General features: G+C 39.4%; 1 protein-coding gene across 1 annotated transcript; it reads left to right on the forward strand.

Moving 5' to 3' along the window:
* The first annotated feature begins 901 nt into the window (after window positions 1-901).
* On the forward strand, window positions 902-23,216 carry RAD21 (RAD21 cohesin complex component). Its single transcript, XM_050305747.1, has 14 exons — window positions 902-1,081; window positions 6,921-7,094; window positions 8,478-8,607; window positions 10,718-10,817; window positions 11,790-11,896; window positions 12,759-12,962; window positions 13,396-13,521; window positions 13,697-13,819; window positions 15,477-15,700; window positions 16,014-16,173; window positions 16,551-16,702; window positions 18,192-18,341; window positions 18,788-18,871; window positions 21,426-23,216. The coding sequence occupies exons 2-14, from the start codon at window positions 6,951-6,953 to the stop codon at window positions 21,615-21,617; spliced, it is 1,896 nt and encodes a 631-aa protein (XP_050161704.1). The 5' UTR covers window positions 902-1,081; window positions 6,921-6,950; the 3' UTR covers window positions 21,618-23,216.
* Window positions 23,217-23,621: the final 405 nt, after the last annotated feature.

Raw genomic sequence — 23,621 nt, forward strand, 5'->3', positions numbered from 1 at the left:
GCTGATGATACCATCCACTAAGGTACACTATCTGAATGTCACAAATAGCAGTAATACTTCTTAAACCCTCTGCAGGCAAATTTTCTTGGCATTCTTTACATATTACCTTTCGCATATTACCTTTGCAAACCATTGCAGAAGTAGTTTTATTTCAGAGAGAAGACACTTAAATAGGATTTTTGTATTTTGTGTCTCTTTGAGCCTCAAAGGCTGTTTGTTGTTGGCCCACAATGTAACGTACTCAATAGCTTCATACTTCGTAGTGCCTCAGACCAGAAACAGCCCTATTCCCAAAATCCAGGTCCTAGTTCTCCCTTTCCATTGCTTTTAACCAGTCATTGACTCCTCTTTAAGTCCAGTCGTAGCTACACTTCCCTGTTATGTCCCAGGTGGCCGTCACAGATTAGTAAATCGGGATCAAGAAAACCCTTCTAATGACTGCTGCAATCGGTCCAAAGCCAGCGGGTGGTGTGTGCGCAGCTGCTCCCCGTGTGCGGTGACCGAACTGCCCCACAGCGCGCAGGGAACACCTGCAGCGCCCCCGGCAGCGCGGGGAGGCTGCGGAGACCAGAAAGAGCCGGTGAGTCGCCTCTTTAAGGGGAACAGGATATAAAAAAAAATAAATAAAAAAATTATTTCAGAGGAGAGCGCCTGCTGCGCTCTAAACGGAGCGAATCAAACATCTCTGAACCAAGCCTCCTTTGAAGCCCTGACGACGGCGCCGCGCACGCGCACCTAGCCCCGCCCCCCGGCCCGCGCGCCACTGTCAATCACGGGCCGCGGCCCCGCCCCTCCGCCTGGGTGCTCAGCGCATGCGCAGTGCGCGGTGCGGGGCCGGGGGGGAATTTGACCGTAAACATCCTGCGGTTTGAACGGCGCCTTCGCGCGCAGGAAGCGCCGCGCCGCCATCTTGTCTGGGCGAGCGAGCGGGTCGGGCCCCGCTCCGCTTCGGCTCCGCTCGGGTTCGGCTCCGCTTCGCTCGGCTCGCTTTCGGCTCGGCTCGGCGCCGCTTCGGCTCGGCCCCGCTCGGCTCGGGCTCGGCCCGGCGGGAGCAGCGAGCGGCCCGCGGGCCCGGAGCAGGGTAAGGAGCGGCTCCGGTCGCTGCCGCCGCGGCCCGGCCGCAGCGGGGCTCTCGGGGCGCTGCCGGCACGCCCGGGCTCGGGGCCGGCTCTTGGGCGGGGCGGGCGGGCAGAGCGGCCTGGGGCTCCCCGGAGAGGCAGCTGTGCGGGCCGGGTGTGCGGGGCTCGGCCGGGCCCTGTGCGCGGCCTGGCGGCGGAGCGGGCAGGGCCCGGGGGAGCGGGGGCGAGGGCTGTGCCCCTGGAGCGGGCACACGGGGATCCGCAGGGACCTTCCCGCTCCCCGGCGCGGCCCAGGGCTCTGTGGGGAGGTGCGGCGGCCTCACCGCTGTAACACATCCCTGGCTGTGCTTTCTCGGAAGGGACAGCGGGTCTGCTGCTGGCTGGGGAGGGGAGAGGAGCAAAGTTTGATCTGCCAGCCTCCTGTTTTTTAGTGTAACTTACCTTCTGTCACGGGTGAAGCAGGGTATTGAATGTTCTCGCAGTTCTCGCTAGTAACTTGAACTACCGCCTGGGCACTGAGGCTGTTGAGCTGCATATAAAGGCCACTTTAAAAATGCCAGCGTCTTGAAGAACCAAGAACAAGCTTTTATAGATGGTCTATTATAAATCTTGCTGCAGTTGTTAAGACTTCTCTGATCCTGAATAGAAGGGCTTCTGTTAAATGTAAAACCAGGTCTTGTGTTTCTATCAATAGCAAAGGAGACTTAGGTTCACTGTGACTTAAAGGCATGGTACTGCTTCAGTGAAAATGGCTTTTCCTTAAATTTAGACACTTGAAGATAATATTTTAAATTTGGAGAAGTTACCATTTAGGCCCACGTTCTGTGAACGTGTGCAATAAGCAGGCTTCCCTTAACCTCTTTCTCAGTAAAACTTGTGTCATCAAAAATGGGGGACATCAAAGCATTAGTAAGTAAAGCCGGCCTGTCGTTTTATTTTGTGAAGGTTCATTTGTAAATATTTGACATTCTGAGAAACTTGGAAAAGGAAAGCCCACTGATCCAAAGTTTTAACTAGAGAGGAAGGAAGTGTGTTTAGGGGAATAAAAGGAGGAGCAAAAAGTTAGTGAGACTTACAATAAACTTAAATTACCACCCAATTAAATTAATCACGTCTTGGTATCAGGGTTTCTGTTATCATGGGGTTTCCCACAGAAATTAGTTGCCTCAGTTACTACATCAGTTTAACTTCTTAGAGGCAAAAACTTTACATTTGGGCTCTTTGGGTGAACAGTGCAGAGGAGTAACTGCTGCAAAAGGTGGAGTAACAGAAGGAATTCTGTTCTTCTGATTAACCTGTGTACCTTTAAGGAGTGTGTTCATACCTGATTTCTGCAAGTTTATTAGCTTGACTTGGAACTGGAATTGCGTGGAAGAGGTTGATATAATCCAGGGTCACCTTAAACAAAAAAGATTTCCAGTGGCTGAGTGAACATTCTGCATCTAGGGGTAAGGGCAGGATACCTACTGAGGCTTAGGTATGATTGTGGAATTGGGGGAGGAGTGGAACAGTGTTCATAGGTTCAGTGATCTCCAACTCCGTACAGCATTTGTGAGTGATCTGCCTTTTCAATGAGTAACTTTAGTGGGACTCTGGTTGTATCTGATTATGTGGGTGTGTAATATATTATAATTGGAGAACAGTGGATGCAGTTCCTGTAACGGAGTGGTGTGGTTTGAGTAATTAGTACACCTGGTAGGGCAACCTCAGCCATAGAATTTTAAAAAAAATGTTAATGGAAGAACCAAGATCTGGAGACAAATGGAAAAGGCTCTACGCATTTGTCAAAGGTGTGTCAAGTTGAACTAGTTCAATTTCATCTTTTTTGATAATTGATTTTGTGGCCATAAGAAATTGAGGTGACTTGTCACTGAACTTCAGTAAAGCTGCAGGTGCCACGAAGAAATGTATTAAAATTCAGAAAAATGTGGATTAACCAGGCAATTATAAAGGTGCATGAAGGAAGAAAATCAAATAAAGTAGTGGTGAAAAGAGGCATGGAGCTGTAAGGTGGTGTTAGTGGAGTTTGTGATGAATTCTTTTGCAGTGGCACCAGGTGTTCACTGTGCTACTGAAACCTGCGAGGGAGTGGCCACAGCAGGAGAGTTCAGTCATGTAAGAAGGACTCTGTAGTGAAGCCTTGCGAGTTAAAATTGAAGAATTCAATACAGTTGCAGGGTCAGGGTAGTTCTGAACTTTTGAAGTCTGGTAGGACCAACTCAGACTGCTGCAGGTTCAAAGGGTGATCCCACTCTTCCCTGGATCACCCAGGGCTGTCTTAGCAGAGCAGAAACAGTATTGGAGGAAAACGTGTGTAGGAAGAAACCAGCAGGGAAGAGAGATTGAAAGATAGCACAGGGCAAATGAATTAAAATGAATGGCTGATTTCTTAACTGTAGTATGGAATCTGTCTGCTCATCTGTATATGACTGTGGTATTGGAATAGCCTTACAACAGGAACAAAGGTAGGTGATAGTAAAACAAAATTAAAGACTGAGCTTTACTTCTGGACTGGTGTGTGTACACATAATCTATGGAGAGCAGCAGACAAGTGGATTTAATGAGCTAGGAGTGAACCATGGTCAAATTAAAATAAGGTGAATATTTTGTCTTTTGTCTGCAGTGTTATTGTCAACTGTTCATTTATTAAGCACCTTTCTGAGTGCCTTGAAGAGTGGGACTAAATAGAACAGTGTGCTTTTCAGAGTTTAGATAGTTAGCCATTCTAACATGCAGGACTTTAGGACTTAATATGTTGAAGGTTAAGATGAAGTTCATAGTTAGAACCTACCAAATTTTCTTGTTGATACTTTGGAAGGATCAATTACTAGAGTACTACCAGTACTACTTCTCTAGAAAGAAAAATATTTTTTACAATGTGCAATTGTTGACCAATTTAGGCAGAGGAACCTGAGGACAATGGTGGCACATTGAAGCAAATTCAAAGTTTTAATTAAAATAAAGTTTTGAGTATTTTAAAACACAATTTGGAAAAATCAGGATTTGACCTTGTGTGAGTACATGTTCTTTTTACCTTATAGGAGTAAAAGCAAGATGCATAAAAGAAATATGCATAACTTCTTAGAACATGTTGTAAGGTCCTGGTTCATATCCAGTCAATTTCAAAAATTGACAGTTGTGTTTTACCTTTCAGGCTTTTTAAGAGGCATCAGGTACCCTTTTGTGGATTCTTGTGAGTTGCTTTTTCAAACAGCAACATATGTTCTACATGTCTGCATGAGCACTCTGCCACTTGAAGAAACTCTTGGTTCCTTTAACATTCGTCCCGGTCCCAAATTATGCCAGGAAATCTGTTTCTCCTTTTGTGCCACTGCATGAGCACACCGTCCTATGAATTAAAGATCAGATGAAAAGCCTGAAATACAGAAAAGGAATATCTGAAAAGAAAGAAAAAATGTGTAGGAAGTGGGAGCAGCCACTGGGGCTTGCTTTGAACAGTTGTGCTGAGGCACTAAAAACTCGGAACTATAAAGGTGGGCTTTGCACAGGTGCTGTAACCCAGATATTACCATACAGAGCAGAGCATCTGCTGAAATTTGGAAGCGGCAGAGACCCAGATTGTGACAGGAAATTAGTGCTTTAGGGTATTATTATTTGTTAGTAATAGTTAAGATGGAAACACACTTTAAAACTGTGTATAGTGTGATTGTCACTGTTTTCCTTCATGTATTTCACTGTGGCAAGGCCTCAGTAATGGATGAAGAGGAACAGATTTAAAGTGATAGATAAATTGTTTCTGTCAAGTTGTCCAAATAGTGTGTTTCCCATTTAACAGGAAAACTTAAGTTGGTTTCAAGGTTACAGTTAACTGTACGTCTTAACTTCTGTGAACCCCATGCTGTGTATTTTAATAATTGTGCCAAGTTCTACTAATCAAAGTACATTTGTTTGCAAGTGTTGTTGAATGTTTTTAGTGGACTAATACAAGTGGGTGTGTTAACTATATGTTTGTGTTTTATCCTGTTCCTCGTGTTCAGGGGTAATTTACAGGCTTACTGTGACCAGAGCATTGCATGGTTGTGGCAACAACTCAAGATCCCAAAATGCTGTGCTGCTGAGTTACATCTCTACATACACAAAAATACTGAGGCCTTTGAAAATATACAAGGGATTGAATTGTCTCCTGGCCTTTGATAAAATTTGATGTCTTTCAAAAACCACTGGGGAAATAAAAAGAAGTAGAATACCTTCCTTTAGATAATATTTATTGATCAAGGAGACTTAAAAAAATTAATTGTGCTTCGTAGAAAAGCTTGCTCATGTCCATATCTGTGCAGTGCTGTCCTTAACCCACACAAAATCTCAACAAATAAAAACAACATTTTAACTTTTTGTGAATTTCCACCTTCATTATGACTCAAAGCTATTAACCTCACTCCTTAGAGTAGTTTTAATCCTGTATACTGAATTAATTAGAGCTGAAGCTGAACATTGCCTTTACTTCCTTTAAATCCTTTCCACTGTGTCCATTCTTGGTTATGAATGGAATTGGTGGCCCATCTGTCTTAAAGAGAGATGGGTTGATCATTACTCTGTTATCCAAATAATTCTCTCGTTAATGCAGCTGAACTTCAAAGTTTTCATCTTGCATGTTGAACGATACCTATGAGGGGCATTACAAACATGGAATATGATACTACTACAAAGATAATTTTCCCTGCCCTTTTATACTCTTTCAGATCTCTTACTGAAACAAACAAAACCCCACACAAATGAAAGAAGGAAATAATTGTTGACCTTGACTTTACACTGTACATCAGTATTTACAGATGTCTAGAGGTTGGCATTGCTTCCAGAGTCAGTAATGCCAGTGCTGCTCTTGCCCCTGTACTTGCTTTTCTAGCAGTCACAATTGTGACTTGCTGTTCTTCCTCTGGCAGTTTTTCTGTAGGCATGGAGGAGGTAAAAACTGAAATGCACTTGTTGTATCTTTCCTGTTCTTTAATTTTCTCTGTTTATAGAAATTGCTATAAAAACTATTTATGAGGAATCTTCCACTTCTTTAAAGCACTTTTTTTTTCCTCAACTTGTAGTTGAGCTGAATCATATAGTTACAACATGTATGAAATTGGCATGTTTAGATCATAAGACATCATGCTGTCCGGCTTTCCCACGGTTTGATGTGTTGGCATCAGCCAAAAGGAGGTAGTTACTAGATAAATAGATAAAGGAAGAGGGTTTTTTCTGGTGAAGGAGAAAAAAATGGAATCTTAGGGAACTTTGGAATAAAGCAGTCAAGTTTTTCACCATTTTTATCAACACTTGAATAAAAAATATGAAGTGGAGAGCAGTCTGTTCAGAAATGTGCCTCCTGTTTAGGAAAATACAGTGAAGTCCAAAAAGTTTAGGGCTGTGTATTTTATAGTGGTGAATGTTTAACTGAAACTGTAGAATATATCCTGCTGTAGTATAGTAGTAACTACTGAATTAAGAGTAGAAAGAAATGGAAGTGGTAGAAAACTACTGTGGACTGAAAACTGAGACATGTTTCTTTGCATTATGAGAATTTGGTATCATACCATAAGGTTTAATATATTCAAGGTTATTTTTTCTTGCAGGATGGTAAACATTTTTAAATTGCGTAAGTGCTGTGCTTTCTGCTTTATAATTCTTCTGTAATAATATATATATATATATATGCCATTACACGAACACCTTTTGTAAGTGTTGGCTTCCTAAATATTTTAAACAAATAGTCTGACCTTAGTGGTTGAAAAGCAAACATGTGCACTGCTTCTTCTGAGGATTGAGGGGGTGTTTACAAGGATGTTCCTCATAAAATAAAAAATCTAGAAGAAATATTTGCCTTTCTCTTTACAGGTTTGCACTTTGTTTTAGACATCTGGGACCATGTTCTATGCCCACTTTGTCCTGAGCAAGCGTGGGCCGCTGGCCAAAATCTGGCTGGCGGCCCACTGGGATAAGAAGCTGACCAAAGCCCATGTTTTTGAATGTAACCTGGAGAGCAGTGTGGAGAGTATAATTTCTCCAAAGGTATTTATTTTACATTAATGTAATGTTACCTTGTAGTGAAAAAAACTTGTCTGTGAGGTGGTAGTTACTATTTGGGTTGCTGAAACAAATAAAGTTCTTAACATTTCTGTTTTAAAGGGTGGAAATGTCTGTTCAAATGTGAAATACTCTACTGGGAAACTGGAGGAAGTTTTGAGTTGCTTGATGTTTTTAAATGTTTTTGGTTTTCCTTCCCTCTGCTCCTCATGACAATTAAATTGTTCATTTTTGAACTAGTGAACTAGTGATATGGTTGTGACTTTTGTCACTTAACAAGTGACAAAAAAGTCTTATACAAAAAGCAACTATTTGAAAAAGAAAAATTTCATTTCTCTTTTATTTTGGTTGATACAAATGTTGATAGTTTAATGCTACTCTAGATTTTAGAAGTACTGCTAAGTATAAGCAAAAAATGTATAGTACAATCACAGAGATACTTACTGTTCCAGAGCAGTGATTTGTTTCATTGTCAGCTCTGGAAGAATTTAGAAAGAGGAAGATAATGTTCATAGACTCACTGTTGAGTGTAGTATTCTTTTAGAGAAAGGAGAAATGAATAGGCACTCTTTCATATGTTTAACTTTGTGTAACATGCTCATTGACTGATATATTAGACATTATAGGCAATACAGATTTTGAATTCTTACAGTTTGAGGTTAAAACCTGTATGGCTTAATCTTTCTTTGAGACAATTATTGCATGTACCCTGCAACACAAGTTTCATGGTCTTTCAGCCTGGAAACTTAAGAAAAATCCTTCCCTGGATTTTTTTCTTTTTTCAGTTTTGTGTTCCCACAGCAGATACTTGATTACATAGTAAAGCAGTGAGATTAAAGAGGAAAGGAACTTAAAATTGTTTTAATGTGACAGTGCTTGTTTTATGGGCAGTCCTCGTTTTCCACTATTTCTGTCTGATTTTCTTTTTAACTGTAGGACAGAAGATGGAGATATAACAAGTAACCATTTATAATCAACTTTTACTTAACTAAATCATTATTTATGGCTGTCCAACTTTTTGTATTTTTCACTTTTTCCACAATTACAATAACAAAATATTAGAAAAAAATGTGCTAAAAATGGGGTTTGTCCCTTTTTTTTTTTTCACTAGACAGAGCAGTGTTTGGGAATTCCTGGAATGAGCCACTATTAACTTACTGATATTTGCCAGGCCATCCATGAATAATATACAGAGTATCATCTTGGATGTAGACTTTGCATTCTTTCTTTCTTCACATTTCTGCTTCACATTACAATTGTTTTAGATATTTGATTTTGTTGAAAAAAATCATGTAAAGATGCCTGAAATGTCATTAAAGGGAAAAGTAAGGCTACATCTAATTCACTGACTGTGCGATGTGTTTTTAGGTGAAGATGGCACTTCGAACCTCAGGACATCTCTTACTAGGCGTTGTTAGGATCTACCACAGGAAAGCAAAATATCTTCTTGCAGACTGTAATGAGGCTTTCATTAAGATTAAGATGGCTTTTCGTCCAGGTATCTGTCTTTATCTAAGCACTCTAAAAAGTTATTTTGATAAATATATTTATGAAGAAGGCATACAATGTGCCTACTTTGGTCTGTAGAATTACATAAAATTATAGGAGAGGTTTTTTTCTTTGGTGCAGTTTCAAGCTGGCTGTGTGGCTGAGTTGCCTGCTGAAAAATGTCTTCTAGCTGAATTATGAATGAAAACTTTTCCTTTTAATGCTGATTAAGTAAAATCTCAAGTTATGATTTTGGCTGTTGTTGGTGGATGATGTTAAATGGAAATACACTGCATGGTTTTTACCTTCTGGCTGAAAAAGGCCAGTGTCTCACTGAATAGAAGCACAGAAGGGTCTTATTTCCATCAAGGGTGAGGATTGCTTTGCCATGAGTTACAAAAGAAAGATTTAAGTAAGATGTTTTTTTACCACTTTTATGGTTTAGTTTCTGAAAATAATGTGAACTGTAATGTGTGCAACATCATTTCCCTCTCTATTGTTGCTTACCTTAAGATTGTCTGTGGAGTTGAAGTTACATATTAATATCTCAAATGACTTTCCATCCAGCAGTTAATTACTTGGCTAACATACAGTTTATAGTTTTCTTTCATTTTGACCTGGGAAACTTTTTTCCAGCTGGAGTGTAGTTGTGGCAGTGATGCTGCTGGATGCTCACAGCTCTTTCAAGTTTGTGAGTGCAATAGGTTTAAAAGCTGAACTTAAAGGAGACTTTTTGTTTTTTAAAAAGGCCACTCTTGAAAGCCAGTGCAGCAATAACTTGAGAAAAGTTAAGGTATATAATGCCTTTATCTTCATTTCCTTATCTTTGTGTTGTGGCTCAGGCATCAAACTTTGTGTAGCTTTCAGTGGCAGTTTGTTGACTGTTGCCAATTTTTTATTTACTATTGTGTTCAACTTCCCTGGGTGATAAGAACACATATATATGTCTTCATTTCACAAGGCAATTTGTTTTTCCAGTTTTCCCGCTCCCAACAGCATGCATGTAGAAGGTGGAGCACTGTAATATCAAGATGATATGCTGACCTGAAACAAGCTGAGGCTCTTTTCTTTGTTCTCAGTTTATCAGCTTTGTGACTTAGGCATTGTCTTGATTCTGTCTGCTCTGAGAATCATTTACATGTTCCATTTTTAAGCAACCAGCAGGTAAAAGTACTGAATAGCCCTGCTGGACTAGGTTTCTTCCTTCCTAGCCAAGTACCATTATGAGTAAGCTACAGACTCATGCTTGTTGCTGGTCTCTATGGACAGTGGTTCTTTGGTTATCCATTGTGGAGGGAAGCACAGTGGGTAGAGTGTTTCTGAAGTGTCTGTACCTCAGAACTGCCTGTGTTGTGAGTGTGTGTCAGAAGGCAGAGCACAGAGCTCAAATCTTCTGCAAGTTACAGAAGGAATTGAACCTGCATTTCCCATGCACTTTCAAGAGTCCTGAACTCTAAGACTTTGTATGAAGGAGAGGTACCAACTGCTGGCACTGGTTTTGTGATGCCCAGTCTGATAGTCATGCTCTGAGAATGTCCGCTGCATAACAGATTAAGCGTCTCTGGAGGATAAGAAAAGGTATGTATGTGGTTTAGGTAATCCAGCTCTTTTACATGCAAAATCATAAGAGTTTATGTGGCCCAAGTACAGTCAGTATTGTTCTGGGACTTTTGGAGCTAATGGAACTGAATAAATGGCCATTAACAAAGTAGTCATAACTGTGCTGCCACTGCTTTACCCAAACTGAAGCGTAGAACTTGCCAACTCATACAGTGCATCATGATAAAAGTATTTTGTAGCAGGTACCTGTAGTGTTGTGATGACATAGATGCCTGTGTTGGCTGCACAGTTCTGCACAGTGCCACACAAACAGTATTGAGCGATTAGAGGCTTCCAGGGTCGTACAAACACTGCAAGGGCTTGAGGGTATATATTTTGAATTTAGTCTGAATCTCACTGCTAATGTTATCTAAGGTTTCTTCATAGGTGTCTTAGCATCAGTTCAGTTCAACAAATATAAAGACCAGAAGCTTATGCAGGGTAAACAATCCTGAAGGCACAGGGAAAAATGCTGTCCTTGTAAGGAATGGGGACTCATGTCTGGGTGTTCTTCTCTGCAGGGGTTGTTGATTTGCCTGAGGAAAACCGAGAGGCTGCTTACAATGCTATCACCTTGCCTGAGGAATTTCACGATTTTGACCAACCACTTCCTGATCTAGAGTAAGTGTGTGTTTTTTTATTTCCACACAAATAATATTTGGTTTTAGTTGAGGAGAACCTGGTTTAAAACAGCTAACTCATTGCTGAATGTGAAGAAAGAGAGTCTGTAGATAACTTGTATTCTTACATCTTTTAATATATGAAGCAAGTATGCAACCATCTTTGTATTGATTTCAAGTTCGTAGTAGCATGTAATTTTAACCAGAGTTTAAGCTGTCCTTAGAGATGCTTCTGAAAAACTCAGGTATCTATTATCATTTTGTTTTCTTCTCTGTGCAAGGCACTCTACATCACATACGTTCTCAGGTTAGACAAGATTAGTTTTATGGAAATGTTCCTCTGTAGTGGCACTTTTAATTCTTAAAGCTTTTATTGCTAATGGGTTACTTGTAAACATGACAGGTATACAACCTGAATGGTTCTTGATCTTGAAAAAATTGATGTTACCCTTTTGGGTTATTCATAATGGAATTTCTAGAATACAGTTTACTTTGTATTACTCGGTGTTCTATTTAGTTTGTGTTCAAATTAGAGTATATACTAATTTGAAACTGCATAAAAATTCTGTCTTCTTCTAAGAAACATACCTTGATACACCACAAAGAGTGTTAACTTGGTACTGGTTCTAAATATAGCTTTTGATAAACTATATTAATAGCTTTTGAAGGGGAGGAAGTCTTTTCTTGATTATTAATTTGACCTTTAAAATTAGTAACCCAAATATAGCAAGGAGTAAGAGATGTTCGATACATTTTCAGAAGCTAACACAGTTGGGATGATATGTCTGAATCATTAATGGTCTTACTGTTCTAAGTAAAGTTTTCTATTCAGTGTTCATCACCAGTTTTTTCAATAATTGACTGAAGTGTAAAATGTACTTTTTATGAGCTAATGTCACATTTCTTTAAGCAACTTTGTGTTGTTAATTTTTTTTAATGGAGATTTTTAATAATTGTCTTCTGTTTGTTTAAGTGATATTGATGTGGCCCAGCAATTCAGTTTGAACCAGAGTAGAGTGGAAGAAATTACAATGAGAGAAGAAGTAGGCAACATCAGTATCCTCCAGGATAATGACTTTGGTAAAGATCTCGTGCGTTATTATGTGTTACTAGCTAATTTTGGTAACTATAAAATATGGTTTTGAAAATACTATGGAATGCCCACTAAACACAAAATAAATTAACTCAAACATGCTTTGTTTTTGTACATTTAACTTTTGGGTCAGTTTTTCCAGGAAGTCTCTGCTCTACTGCTCAGAAAACTTCTAGCTGCCTGGAATAGGCAGAAAGAAAAGCTGAAGAATATTCAGTCAGGTTAATTAGTGAAGTGCTATGTCAATTTTCAAACGTGTGAATATGAAGTCGGGTGTTGCTTTAATCATAAGCATGTTCTTAGTCAGAACCATTAGGAGATTTCTAAAGCTGAAGCAGTCAGCAGGAATTTACTATTTTCGGTGTCTTTTCAAGAATAGTGTTCTAAAATATAAATCAAAGCCTAAAGACAGTTGTACTTGAATGTCTAGTTTCCAGCATACAGTATTGTAATCCATAATTTAGTAATTTTTTTTGAAAGAATAATCCAAGAATTTATAGTGTGTTGATTTGGTATTGGTTTGCTCCCTGTGCCTTGAGGCATAAGGTACAACATTTTTGAATTTCAGTGAATTCTTTGGTTTCTGTGTGGCTAAAATTTAGTAGGATCTTGCTGATATAAATTCAAATAAGTAAAATAAAATGCTTTGAAGAAGAGATAGTTATTTTTATAATTGAGCAGTACTTTTGATGTGGGATTGCTGGACATAATTTGTACAACTTGTCATTAACTCTGCAATGAAGATGAAATGAAGTTTGGTTTTACTTTTGGGCTTTTGCTGATCAGTTAGCTAGGTCTCTTGCACCTTGGTTCTTTAGCATCTACAGTAGTGAAATTGTATTCTTGCAGGTGACTTTGGGATGGATGATCGTGAGATGATGAGAGAAGGTAGTGCATTTGAGGATGACATGCTAGTGAGCACCAGTGCTTCCAATCTCCTGCTGGAACCTGAACAGAGCACCAGTCACCTCAATGAGAAATCTAATCACTTGGAATATGAAGACCAATACAAAGATGATAATTTTGGAGAAGGAAATGATGGTGGAATATTGGGTAAGTTTGAGAGCTGTGTTTATCCTCTGTCCTATCTTCATTCTTAAGTTCTTGGGTGGACAGGGGGGAATTGTTTTCCTTGTAGTGAAGATCTGTCTTAAAGTTATGCCTTCAGCAGTGGAATTCTGATTTGTGAGTCCTACAGCAGTGCAGATGATGTTAATCATTGGCATAAATGAAGATCTGAGAAACTCAGTAAGATGCAAACATGTGGCAAGTGTATTGTAATAAGGGTTGCCTGTAAGCTTTGAGCTGACATGCACCTTGAAAAAGCACTGCTGTTTTCTTCTGTGTCAGCATTGGAAGTTTTCTGACCTTTGCCCTGTCTTTATCTGTGTTGTAGTAAACTTGTCTTTACTTCTTTATAAATTTATCTGTACTTACTTCATGAATTTGTGGATGCAAAACTGATTCTTTCATATGTTTGCTTCAGATGACAAACTTCTCAGTAATAATGATGGTGGTATTTTTGATGACCCACCTGCACTCTCAGAAAGTGGAGTAATGATGCCAGAGCAACCTCCCCACGATGATATGGATGATGATGATAATGTATCAAGTGAGTATTAGCTGGGGCTAGATCTAGAATTGCTCTTCAACTGATATGATTTTGATTCTAATTCCTTAAAAGTATGAAATGTAATAAATCATTTGAAGGTGTGGAGGAGGGGAGGGGCAGGGTAGCAGTTTCTCAATGCTGTGAAATAGTGCAAGGTCCCTGCTCTCGTTGGCAGTGGGTGGCCCAGACAGCCCGGATTCGGTGGATCCAGTTGAACCATTACCAACTATGACTGATCAGACAACGCTTGTTCCCAATGAAGAGGAAGCTTTTGCTCTGGAGCCTATTGACATAACTGGTGAGTAAGCTATTTGGGAATATTTTACTTGTGTTGTCAGAGACTACCTTAGCTTGATGGAGTGGAAATGAATGTCTAGAACTGCTGATTCTGATTCTCAGCTGGAAGAGAAACCAGGGACCAAGTGCTGAATTCCTTTTTTTTCTAACAGTAACCTTCTAGTACTTTCCAGGTAGGTAGCTTCCATGGATGTTCTTGGTACAAACTACTGGTTTGTAGTTCCTGCAGTCAGTGTGTGTAATAGCACAATACTATAGCTTTTGGTAAACATGGTGGTTAAAATGCACTGAGTTGGAATAGAACTCATCATGTCTTTAATTCTAATATGCTATCTGTAGTGCAGCACAGTTCTTGATACACTATGTTTGAAGGCCAGGAGTGACTGCTTACACTGAGAATGAGTGCTCTTCTGGTGATTTGTAGCTTTAATGAATTGGTGAGTTCAGGAAATGTATCTTTTTGTATTTGAGTTTCTACTAAATAGGTAATTTCCTTGTCTTTTTCTTTAATGCAAGAAACTTTCTTACTTTAACCAATACTGTATTTGGCTCATTATAAACAGATCCCTGCTTTAATAAAAAATTAAGATCTGGAAAGAAAGTAGCTTGTCCCGTGTCTTCTGACTGAGCTCGAGGCCCTGATTCCTTGCTTGGCCAGTCAGAGAGCCCTGGCACTGCCCTCTCGTGGCAGGCTGGCAGCAGGGGTCCAGCTGATCTGCTGGGACCAGCAAAGACAGCTGTTGCCAGAGCTTCCTGGTCTGCTGCAGAGTGCCAGGCTGTAAGCAGTGTCATCCTAGAGCAGGGTGAGAGGTACAGGTAAGATAACCACCCACATTAACTCCACCAAAACTCAGGTAGGGCTTAGAGGAAAAACTTGGTATGGTATTTTCACTCCATGATTAGAATTATAGAATGGTTTGGTTTTGAAGGGACCTTGAAGATCATCTTGTTCTAACCCTCCTGCCATGGGCAGGGACACCTTTCACTAGGCCAGGTTGCTCAGAGCTCCATCCAACCTGGCCTTAAACACTTCCAGGAGTGGGACATCCACAACTTCTCTGGACAAGCTGTTCCAGTGCCTCACCACCCTCACAGTGAAGAATTTCTTCCTAATACTTAACGTAGACCTTAGACCTACTCTCTGTCAGTGTGAAGCCATTCTCCCTTGTCCTGTCCCTAGATGCTCTGGTAAAAGGTCTCCTCCATCTTTCTTGTAGGCTCCCTTCAGGTGCTGGAAAGCTGCAGTTGGGTCATACTGAAACCTTCTCTTCTTCCAGGCTGAACAATTCCAATTCTCTCAGCCTTTCCTCACAGGAGAGGTGCTCTGTCCCTCTAATCAACGTGGTGGCCAGGGTTTGCAGCAGCCTAACAGGCCATGGGGGAGGGAGGCATGTGCAGCTGAGGACATCGAGGATTAGGTAGATTTCAGTAAAACCATGAGTCTGCACAAAAGAATTTGTAGGTTATGGGACAGTATTCCTACTGTTTGATCTTTCACACTGCTTATAGCCTTTCAGTCCTTCTCCCAAAGCTGACATTGCTTTAGATTCATTAGGTAGCTTTATACACGGGCAAATAAGACCTTTAGAGAAGCTGCAAGATTCTTCTATGGTGTTGTGTCTGAGCTAACCTTCATTACTTGCTAAAAATCTCAACAGTCAAAGAAACCAAAGCAAAGAGGAAGAGAAAGCTGATTGTGGACAGTGTGAAAGAACTGGATAGCAAGACTATTCGAGCCCAATTAAGTGACTACTCTGATATTGTTACTACTTTGGATTTGGCACCGCCTACTAAGAAACTGATGATGTGGAAAGAAACTGGTGGAGTTGAAAAGCTTTTCTCTCTGCCTGCACAGCCTTTGTGGAATAACAGGCTACTGAAGGTAATGTTTTTGTGCAGGTTCATTTTAAAATGGACTATTTCAGGACTGTGCCTCACATATAGTAAACATCAGCATATGAATAGTGATATAGTAATATTCATAATTGGAAAAAAACCCACATTAAAACAAGGTAACTATTTTAAGCATTGCTGTTACCAGTTACAGAAGTAAGGTGCTTTTTTTTTAAATATTAGTACTGTTGGAGAAGAGCTTAAAAATAGGAAAATAAGATAGGCTATAATTACCTGACCTGAAATGAAATTGAAGGACACTGAGAACTGCAATAGTGAATAATGTAATCTTTCCTCTATAGCTCTTCACTCGCTGTCTTACACCACTGGTACCAGAAGACCTGAGAAAGAGGAGGAAAGGTGGAGAAGCTGACAACCTTGATGAGTTCCTTAAAGACTTTGAAAACCCAGAAGTTCCCAGAGAGGAGCAGCAGCATCAACAGCAGCAACGAGATGTCATTGGTTTGTGTCTTGTTAAATATGCCCTGCTTCCCTCAGAGCTTATTTATCTCTTTTGTTTGTGCTTTATGTTAAGTCATCAAAGATTATGAATGGAGCAAAGAGCTTTGTAATGGTTGTTTAGCTTGATGTACAGTCTGTGACCAAAGATAACTTGTTTTTGCTAGAAATAGGGAGTGCTAAGGAGTTGTTTGAACCAGTGGATTAAATGTGTATTGGACTGGGTTGTATGCACATCTGTGCCAATTCTGTTTAAGTCACTGCAAAAGCCGTGCAGGCTATTAAGAGTGCTCAATTCTAAATTAATAGCAGATCAGACTTTGGTATAGTTTCTAATTACGTTCTTAAGTATCTAAACCACAGTTTGTTGTGGAATATAGATGAACCCATTCTGGAAGAACCGAGCCGTTTACAGGAGTCGATGATGGAGGGCAGCAGAACCAACCTGGACGAATCTGTTATGCCGCCCCCGCCACCTCAGACAGGTGTGAAACGCAAACTGCAGCAAGTAGAGCCAGAGCCAGTGCTACCCGTGAGTAAGATTTCAGTGGTTTTTATGGGGAATGAGAAGTGGGAGCGTGTCTTTGAGCAGGAAATGACAGATTTGAGGCCCTAGCTTTCTATGGTCCTGTGAGATTTGCTAGAGTAGTATCAGAACATTTGCCCCTGGGTAGTCACTGGTGTTTTTCTGAAGTGAAAAGCTTACTAAAACATTTTAAATGCAGGTAGGGTAAAGAAATGACACTATTTCCTCCAGGAAAAGTCTTCAAGGAATTAAGTGTATTGTTTACAAAGCTATTGAGTTCTGCTTGGCAAGTGTATATGAACACTTTGCACTGAAGCAAGGATTGTGCTAGCTGCACAAACTTCCTTTTTAAGACAGTCACATTGTTTCAGGCTTAAGGCTTCAAAGAAAGACTCTGATTGCCTGGAGATATTTCCTAGCTGAGCTATGAGTAGACTTGGAAACTAGATGTGATGCAGTATGAAAGGAAACAATATTTTAAAGGGGAAAGGAAGGAAAAGGGCAAAATGAAAGGTGTATTCTTTTTCTGAATGCTTGTCTGGTGAGCCCTGGTTTATACTCTGTTTCGTATCTGTGAGTTTTTAACCTCACTTTTCACGTTCCTTGGCCAGCAGGTTGTTCGCTGTAGAATGAGACTGTTAAATGTTACACTGTCTTATTAAAAAGGGCGGCAGCTGCTGCTACTCCTGGCCACGTCATGGGGTGACGTTGGCATCAGTGTGCCAGTGTAATTGGGAGGATGAGTGTGTTGGGAATTCTCTGATCACACCAGCAGGTCAGGCCTCTGACAACAAACCTGTGTAGTGTTACCTGCTGTATGACCACGTCAGAAGTTGTGTAGTCATTTTAGACTATGTGTAGAAACAGTTTGAGGTGTCAGTGTAACTTTGCTGGCAAACACTTAACTGCGTATAGATTCACGAAGAGAGTACTGTATATTAATTTTATTAAAACTGACTGCATAAATCATGTTAAACTGCTTTTCTGGGTTTTTCTCTTGATATAAATATTTTCCGAGAATGATAATTGAGCACCAAAGTCACTCATAGATTTTAGGAAACTTTGCAAGATACCTGTGTTTTAATTCCTTCACATTTATATAATTGAGAATTTTGATATTTTGAAGATGTCCTATTCTGCTGAGTTAGGGTGTTCATGTAGCATTGCATCTGGTCATGTAGAATTTTCAATTTGAATGTGCCAATCCAAGAAATGGAATCAGTAGTTTGGATGGTGGACTAAGTGAAGTTATTGGAAAGCCTTTTTTCTTATAGAGGTATCATAATACCTGGTTTGAGTAGAATCTAAAGGATTAAAAATGCATGTATGGATAGCAAAACAAAATGCTTTTTTGTTATTAAAAAAGAAAAATTCAGACAAATGGCTAAGATTTGGATACTTGAATTTTATTAAACTGATCTGTTGCATTATCGTTGTATTGTAAAAGCACTGACAGAATTATGCTTTGGCGTAACTGTATTGTGTACTTCTACAGCATCCACCATCACAACAGCTGGAAATGCCACCTGTAGAAATGCCTCCAGAGGAGCCCCAAAACATCTGCCAGCTAATACCAGAGCTAGAACTTCTGCCAGAAAAAGAGAAGGAGAAAGAAAAGGAGAAAGAGGAGGAGGAAGAAGAAGAGGTAAGAACTCTGTGTAGGAAGAGTTTGTGTGTTTCCCAGAAGTGTTTCACTGTGGATTCAGTAAACGGCATAAGAAAAATCTTTAGTCTATCCTTGGGAGATAATAGCTTTTGGAAATATAAATTCTTAAATTATTTCATGACCATTTTACAATATTTGTTATTTCATATTATAAATTGTATATACATTCTGTTTTGAATTAGAGGGTTCTCCTTGCACGTGGCTGGATTAAACCACTCTGTATATTTATGATATGTACAAGAAGTTTTGAACTTGATGTTGTTGTTCATTTTAAATAGCCTGTGCTGCCTTATGAAAGTAGTTTTTTGCAAGAATACCAGCCACGTCCTAAAATATGATAAGTTGTCTCTTAGCTACAATATTTGATGTTCTGTGACTGTCAATACAAACTTCACTGATGCCTTTTATTTTACACCTGCTTGAAGGAGGAAGACGGCACAGGGGGTGATCAGGATCAAGAAGAAAGGAGATGGAACAAGAGGACTCAACAAATGCTCCATGGACTTCAGGTACACACGATCATTTGCTTTCTCTTGAAGTAACTTTTGAGTGTGCCCACTGATGCTTTCGACCTGAGTTACAAAGTTAAGAAAGAGCTGTCTTTGCAGTAGATGTTACATCTTAAAATATCAGTTATGTCTTAGAGGGGGGCAAATGCATGTAGTTGATTAAGTCTATATTCATTTAATTGTCATTTTTTTTCCATTTGAAGTAAAATTTTTTGCTTAGGTGTTTTTCAACCTTTGTGTCCACATTTGGTGTGCAAGTAAGACTCCCAGAAATTTAAATTTTAAAGTTACTGGGTTTGATTGTGTTTTAATGAAATCATAGCACCTCTGACTTTGTGCTATGAGGCCCTAGGCAAACTCCATCAAGGTGTAGGTCTGAAACCATTTTACAGGATATTTACTCCTGGCTATGCTAGTTGGAAAAATTCCATGGCATGAGAAGCTGAATCTCTAAAAAGTGTGGGAATCTGACCTTGTCTAATTTCCAGGTTGTGGCTTCAGACTCCATCTGTAGGATGGATTCTTGCTTGCTGGAACTCAAGAGCTTTTTTCTGATACGATGATCAAGTGCCCCCTGTGAGCACTTGAATTGAAGCACAAACCACTGTTCATTTGCTTATAGGCCTCTGTGTGTCCTTCACATGTTCTTGGACTACCTTGCCTTTCAACCAAGTTTGTAGCTCCTATCCCTTTATTCCCTTGAACATTTTGGCAGTTACTGAGATTCTACAGACACTGAAGTGCTTCAGTTTCATCACTGTTAACTGGTTTGGTTTTTTTTTTTCCAAAGTCATCCTTTCTTTTTTTGTGAAATTTATAGGCTCCATATTTCCTTATAAAAGGTCACTATCGGTATTGTGTCTCTGAACTGCCAGTACGGTGGCTCTGGGGGAAGGGAGTGGGAGAATGCTACTGAGTTTTTGGGAAACCGAGGTTTAGTAGTAGTGTGTATTCTATTAAATTTCTCAAAATTAAGATATAATCAAGGAAAAGCTTTACATTTCTAGAAAACGTTAGTAGAATTCTATCATAGGAATTACTTGCTTATATCTTCAAACAACCTTAATTTCAAACTCCTAAATAGCCCTTACGATACTTTAATACACTTAAATTTAGTTCAGGTTACATTGTAAACTAATGTGATTTAAGTCAGTTCTTTTGCACCCCTGCAGGAATACTGGTAGTTTAAGCAGGACTGCTTTAAATAAAAAACCCTGGTCATCAGCACAGCCCCACACAGCCACTCACTCACTGCCTTCTGCTGAGGTGGGGGAAAGAATCAGAAGGGTAAAAGCAAGAAAACTCATGGGTTTAGGTAAAGATAGTTTAATAGGTAAAGTGAAAAGCTTGCAAGCAGAGCAGACATTTAGCCCCAACAGCAGGCAGACATTTAGCCGTTTCCAGGGAAGCAGGGCTTCATTACATGTAATAGTGGCTGGGAATACAAATGCCACCGTCCCAAATGCTCACACACCGCCCTCTTCCTTCCCCCAGCTTTATGTGCCGAGCATGATGCCATGTGGCATGGGTTATCCTCTTGGCCAGCTGGGGTCAGCTGTGCTGGCTGTGTCCCCTCCCAACTCCCTGTGCACCTTCAACCTACTTGCTCTAAAACGTAGCACCACATGAGCTGCTGTGAGGAAAATTATCTCTGTCCCAGCCCAAACCAGTAGCAAACAACTGTAGCTTAAAAATATCAAAAGTATACAGATATTGAGTTGGTAACGTTGTGTAATGTTTCCTCTCTGAATGTGTTATCACGATTTCTGAAAAGAACTTCAGAATTCTCTTTGGACCACGTCTAACTTTTTCAACTCTTTCTTCCTTGTACCCAAAAGAGCATCACTCTGGATGGCTGAAACCTTAAGTCTGCAATAAGATTCAAAATTGAGATCTGATTAATATAAAGTAATTTGATTTGACCAAATTAATCTAGTCGATATTCCAGAGCAGACTCTGTTTTAAATTGATGATGTCAGTTGTTGTCCTAGCCAGAAAAAAATATGTGCTTTCATAATTTTTTTTAGTTTATTATTGCTAAGATTTTGTGAAAATGTAAGCAGCTTTGTATGCTTAGTTTTAGAGAAACAGAGGAGTTTTAGAAATAAACAGACTTTCACCTTGGGAAAGTTATGCATTTTTTAAAGAACATTAGCTCTTGAAATTTTATTTGATAGTTTTTGGAGTTACTCTTATTTTGAGAAATAAAACCTGATTTTCTTTTTTTCTCTTATTAAAAAGAAGTGTCCTGTATTAAAATAAGACTGGTTAGTTATTGCTGCAAAGAGAAAATTATCTGCTATACTACAGTGTTTCTAGAATAAGTTCAGCAGATTCAAGAGTGATTTTTCACACATCTCTGGGAAGCCTACTTGGTTTCATTTAGATAAGATCTATATAGAAGTTTTCATGTACATGTTGTAATGTGCCCATCCAGTGTCAAGTTCTTCTGAATCTCTCTCAGTGTCATGGGATTGACAAAAAACCAGAATCTTACAAAGAGATGTTGTTTCTGTGTAGTTCCCTGTTTAATTTGTGTCAATGTGTTTTTCAGAGAGCTCTTGCTAAGACTGGAGCAGAATCCATCAGTTTACTTGAGCTGTGCAGAAATACAAATAGAAAACAAGCAGCTGCAAAATTCTACAGTTTCCTGGTACTGAAAAAGCAACAAGCTATAGAGCTGACACAGGAGGAGCCCTACAGCGACATCATTGCAACACCTGGTCCCAGGTTTCATATTATCTGAATGGTTACGTAGAGCAGAGCTAGTGCTCCTCTCACTAGTGTGTACGTGTATGGCCCTGTCTGTAGGGCCCACAAGACCATGGCAGAAAATTTAGATTTTATTGTCTGTATAAAGTCCTTGGTTTTCTTCTGGGGTTATTTTGGGGTTTGTATTTTAACTTTACCACTCAAATTTTTAGTGAAACTGCTGGGGTGGGTGACTTGACTTCCAGCTGCAGAAACCAGACAGCTCAAGCACCCAGATAAAGATTGTTTTAACACCTCGGAGCAGATGTGTGCAATATTGGTGCATGTGATGTTGAGTATCAATGAAAATGTCTTACAGTAATTTGACTAGTTGATTCAATACATATTTTAAACTTATACAAGTAAACCTGAATGGCCAACCTATTGTCTGATTAAAAACTTTGCCAAACTCATCTGAAATGTTCGGCCTGCTTCTCGTAGTAGTGGGTTTTTTTCCCCTTCTCTAGATCTTTGTGCATACCGTGGGTCTCTTAAAGCTGCCAGTATGAAAGGTAGTGCCTGATATGTCAGCTTGCTGTGTCACTGCATTTTTGCAGTCAGATTTTTGTAGCCCTTGATGCTAAGGGGAATCGAGTGTCTGTGGAAGGCACTTCCTCCACGTGATACATGAAAGGACAGAACATATTAAGCATTTTAGACAAAACATTCCTTTTCACTTACCACATCATTATGGTCCACTGCTGATAATGGCTAATTACTGTTAATAAGTGACAAATGAAAACTAGTCATTTCATTTAAACTTTTAAGATACCATAATGCTTTAGGTTTGTTAGAGCTGTATATAAACTCCAGACTTTTTAAAACAGACTTCTAGATTGTAAATTATCTGATTTCTTTATTAAGCAGGCATACGAAAATAAGAATTAAGAAAAGTTGCTGAATTCAGATACAACTTGTACCAAAAGGGCAACAAACTTTAAATACAGAGTACAAATGGGCACTATTCCACTTAATCATGTAGTACATTAATGGCTCTTAGTGTATATTTATGGTTTTAGTATCAATTTGTTCTGATAATTTACACTCCTGTGTTCAAAACGTTTTACCAGTTTTTCAAAAGAAGTCCCATTTGATTTTAATTCTAAAGAGTGAAGCTTTACTGTTAGACCAGGTAGCACCAAATATTATGTGAATATGTGGATTATGGAGACTTGTCTTAACTTTTCTTAGGGCAAAATTGTTCACACTGAAGGTTTTGGTTTTAATGTTGGCACTTTTGTGAAATAATTTTGGGACTCTGAAATTTCAGTGTATACTCAACTGTAAAATTATGTGAATGTTTGAAAAACTCTGAGACTACATGATGACCATGGTTTAACAATCCTTGAAAAAATTAATTGTATAAAGTTACTGCAGCTTTATTTTCAACATGATGTGCCTGTAAAACCATAATTTTCCCCTTTGTAAAAAGAGACATTGTAGATAACTTGAATGTTTAATTATAGAGAAGGTCATTAGTTTCTTGTTACACATTTTTAGTCTGTTTTTGTTGCTTTTCAAGGTTAATATTCTTGAAAATAGTTGATGCTGTTATGTATAACTTTTCTAATAAAAGTTGTGTTATAAGCTGTTATGTGTTAGCTCTGTATCTTGTTTGAACACCTTCCATTGATTTAGGAGGAACTGAACACTTACAGTTTGGATATTTTGGTGTTAGAAGTGGACGTGTAAGGATTTAGCTCTTTGAGAGATATAAAGCTTGAATATGTAAATAGATTTCTTGGCATTAGGAAGGGTTATACTGCTGGCCGTACTGTGCTTTTGCTCAAGCATTCTGTGGTAGCAATATCTGTGGAAAACCAGGAAAGACTGCATGTAAAATGTGATTCATCTCCATGCCTGTGCCTTCTGAGTGCCAGAACATACCCAACCTGAATTCTTTTAGCTCTGCTGTCCCCTTGCTTCTTGAATTGCCTCTGCATGTGGGTATGTCAGTGCCTCTGAAGTTATGTGCTCCTGTTGGATCCAGACACTTGGA

This window comes from Myiozetetes cayanensis, unplaced genomic scaffold (genome assembly GCF_022539395.1).
Source record: "Myiozetetes cayanensis isolate MyiCay16 unplaced genomic scaffold, myiCay2020 scf1, whole genome shotgun sequence".
NCBI lineage: Eukaryota > Metazoa > Chordata > Aves > Passeriformes > Tyrannidae > Myiozetetes > Myiozetetes cayanensis.

Bases quoted from the DNA above. Each gene is read 5' to 3' on its own strand.
- RAD21 (XM_050305747.1), top strand. From the start codon at position 6,951: ATGTTCTATGCCCACTTTGTCCTGAGCAAGCGTGGGCCGCTGGCCAAA. The intron at 15,701-16,013 runs GTAATGTTTTTG...TTTCCTCTATAG, and splicing joins GGAATAACAGGCTACTGAAG to CTCTTCACTCGCTGTCTTAC. The intron at 16,703-18,191 runs GTGAGTAAGATT...GTACTTCTACAG, and splicing joins AGCCAGAGCCAGTGCTACCC to CATCCACCATCACAACAGCT.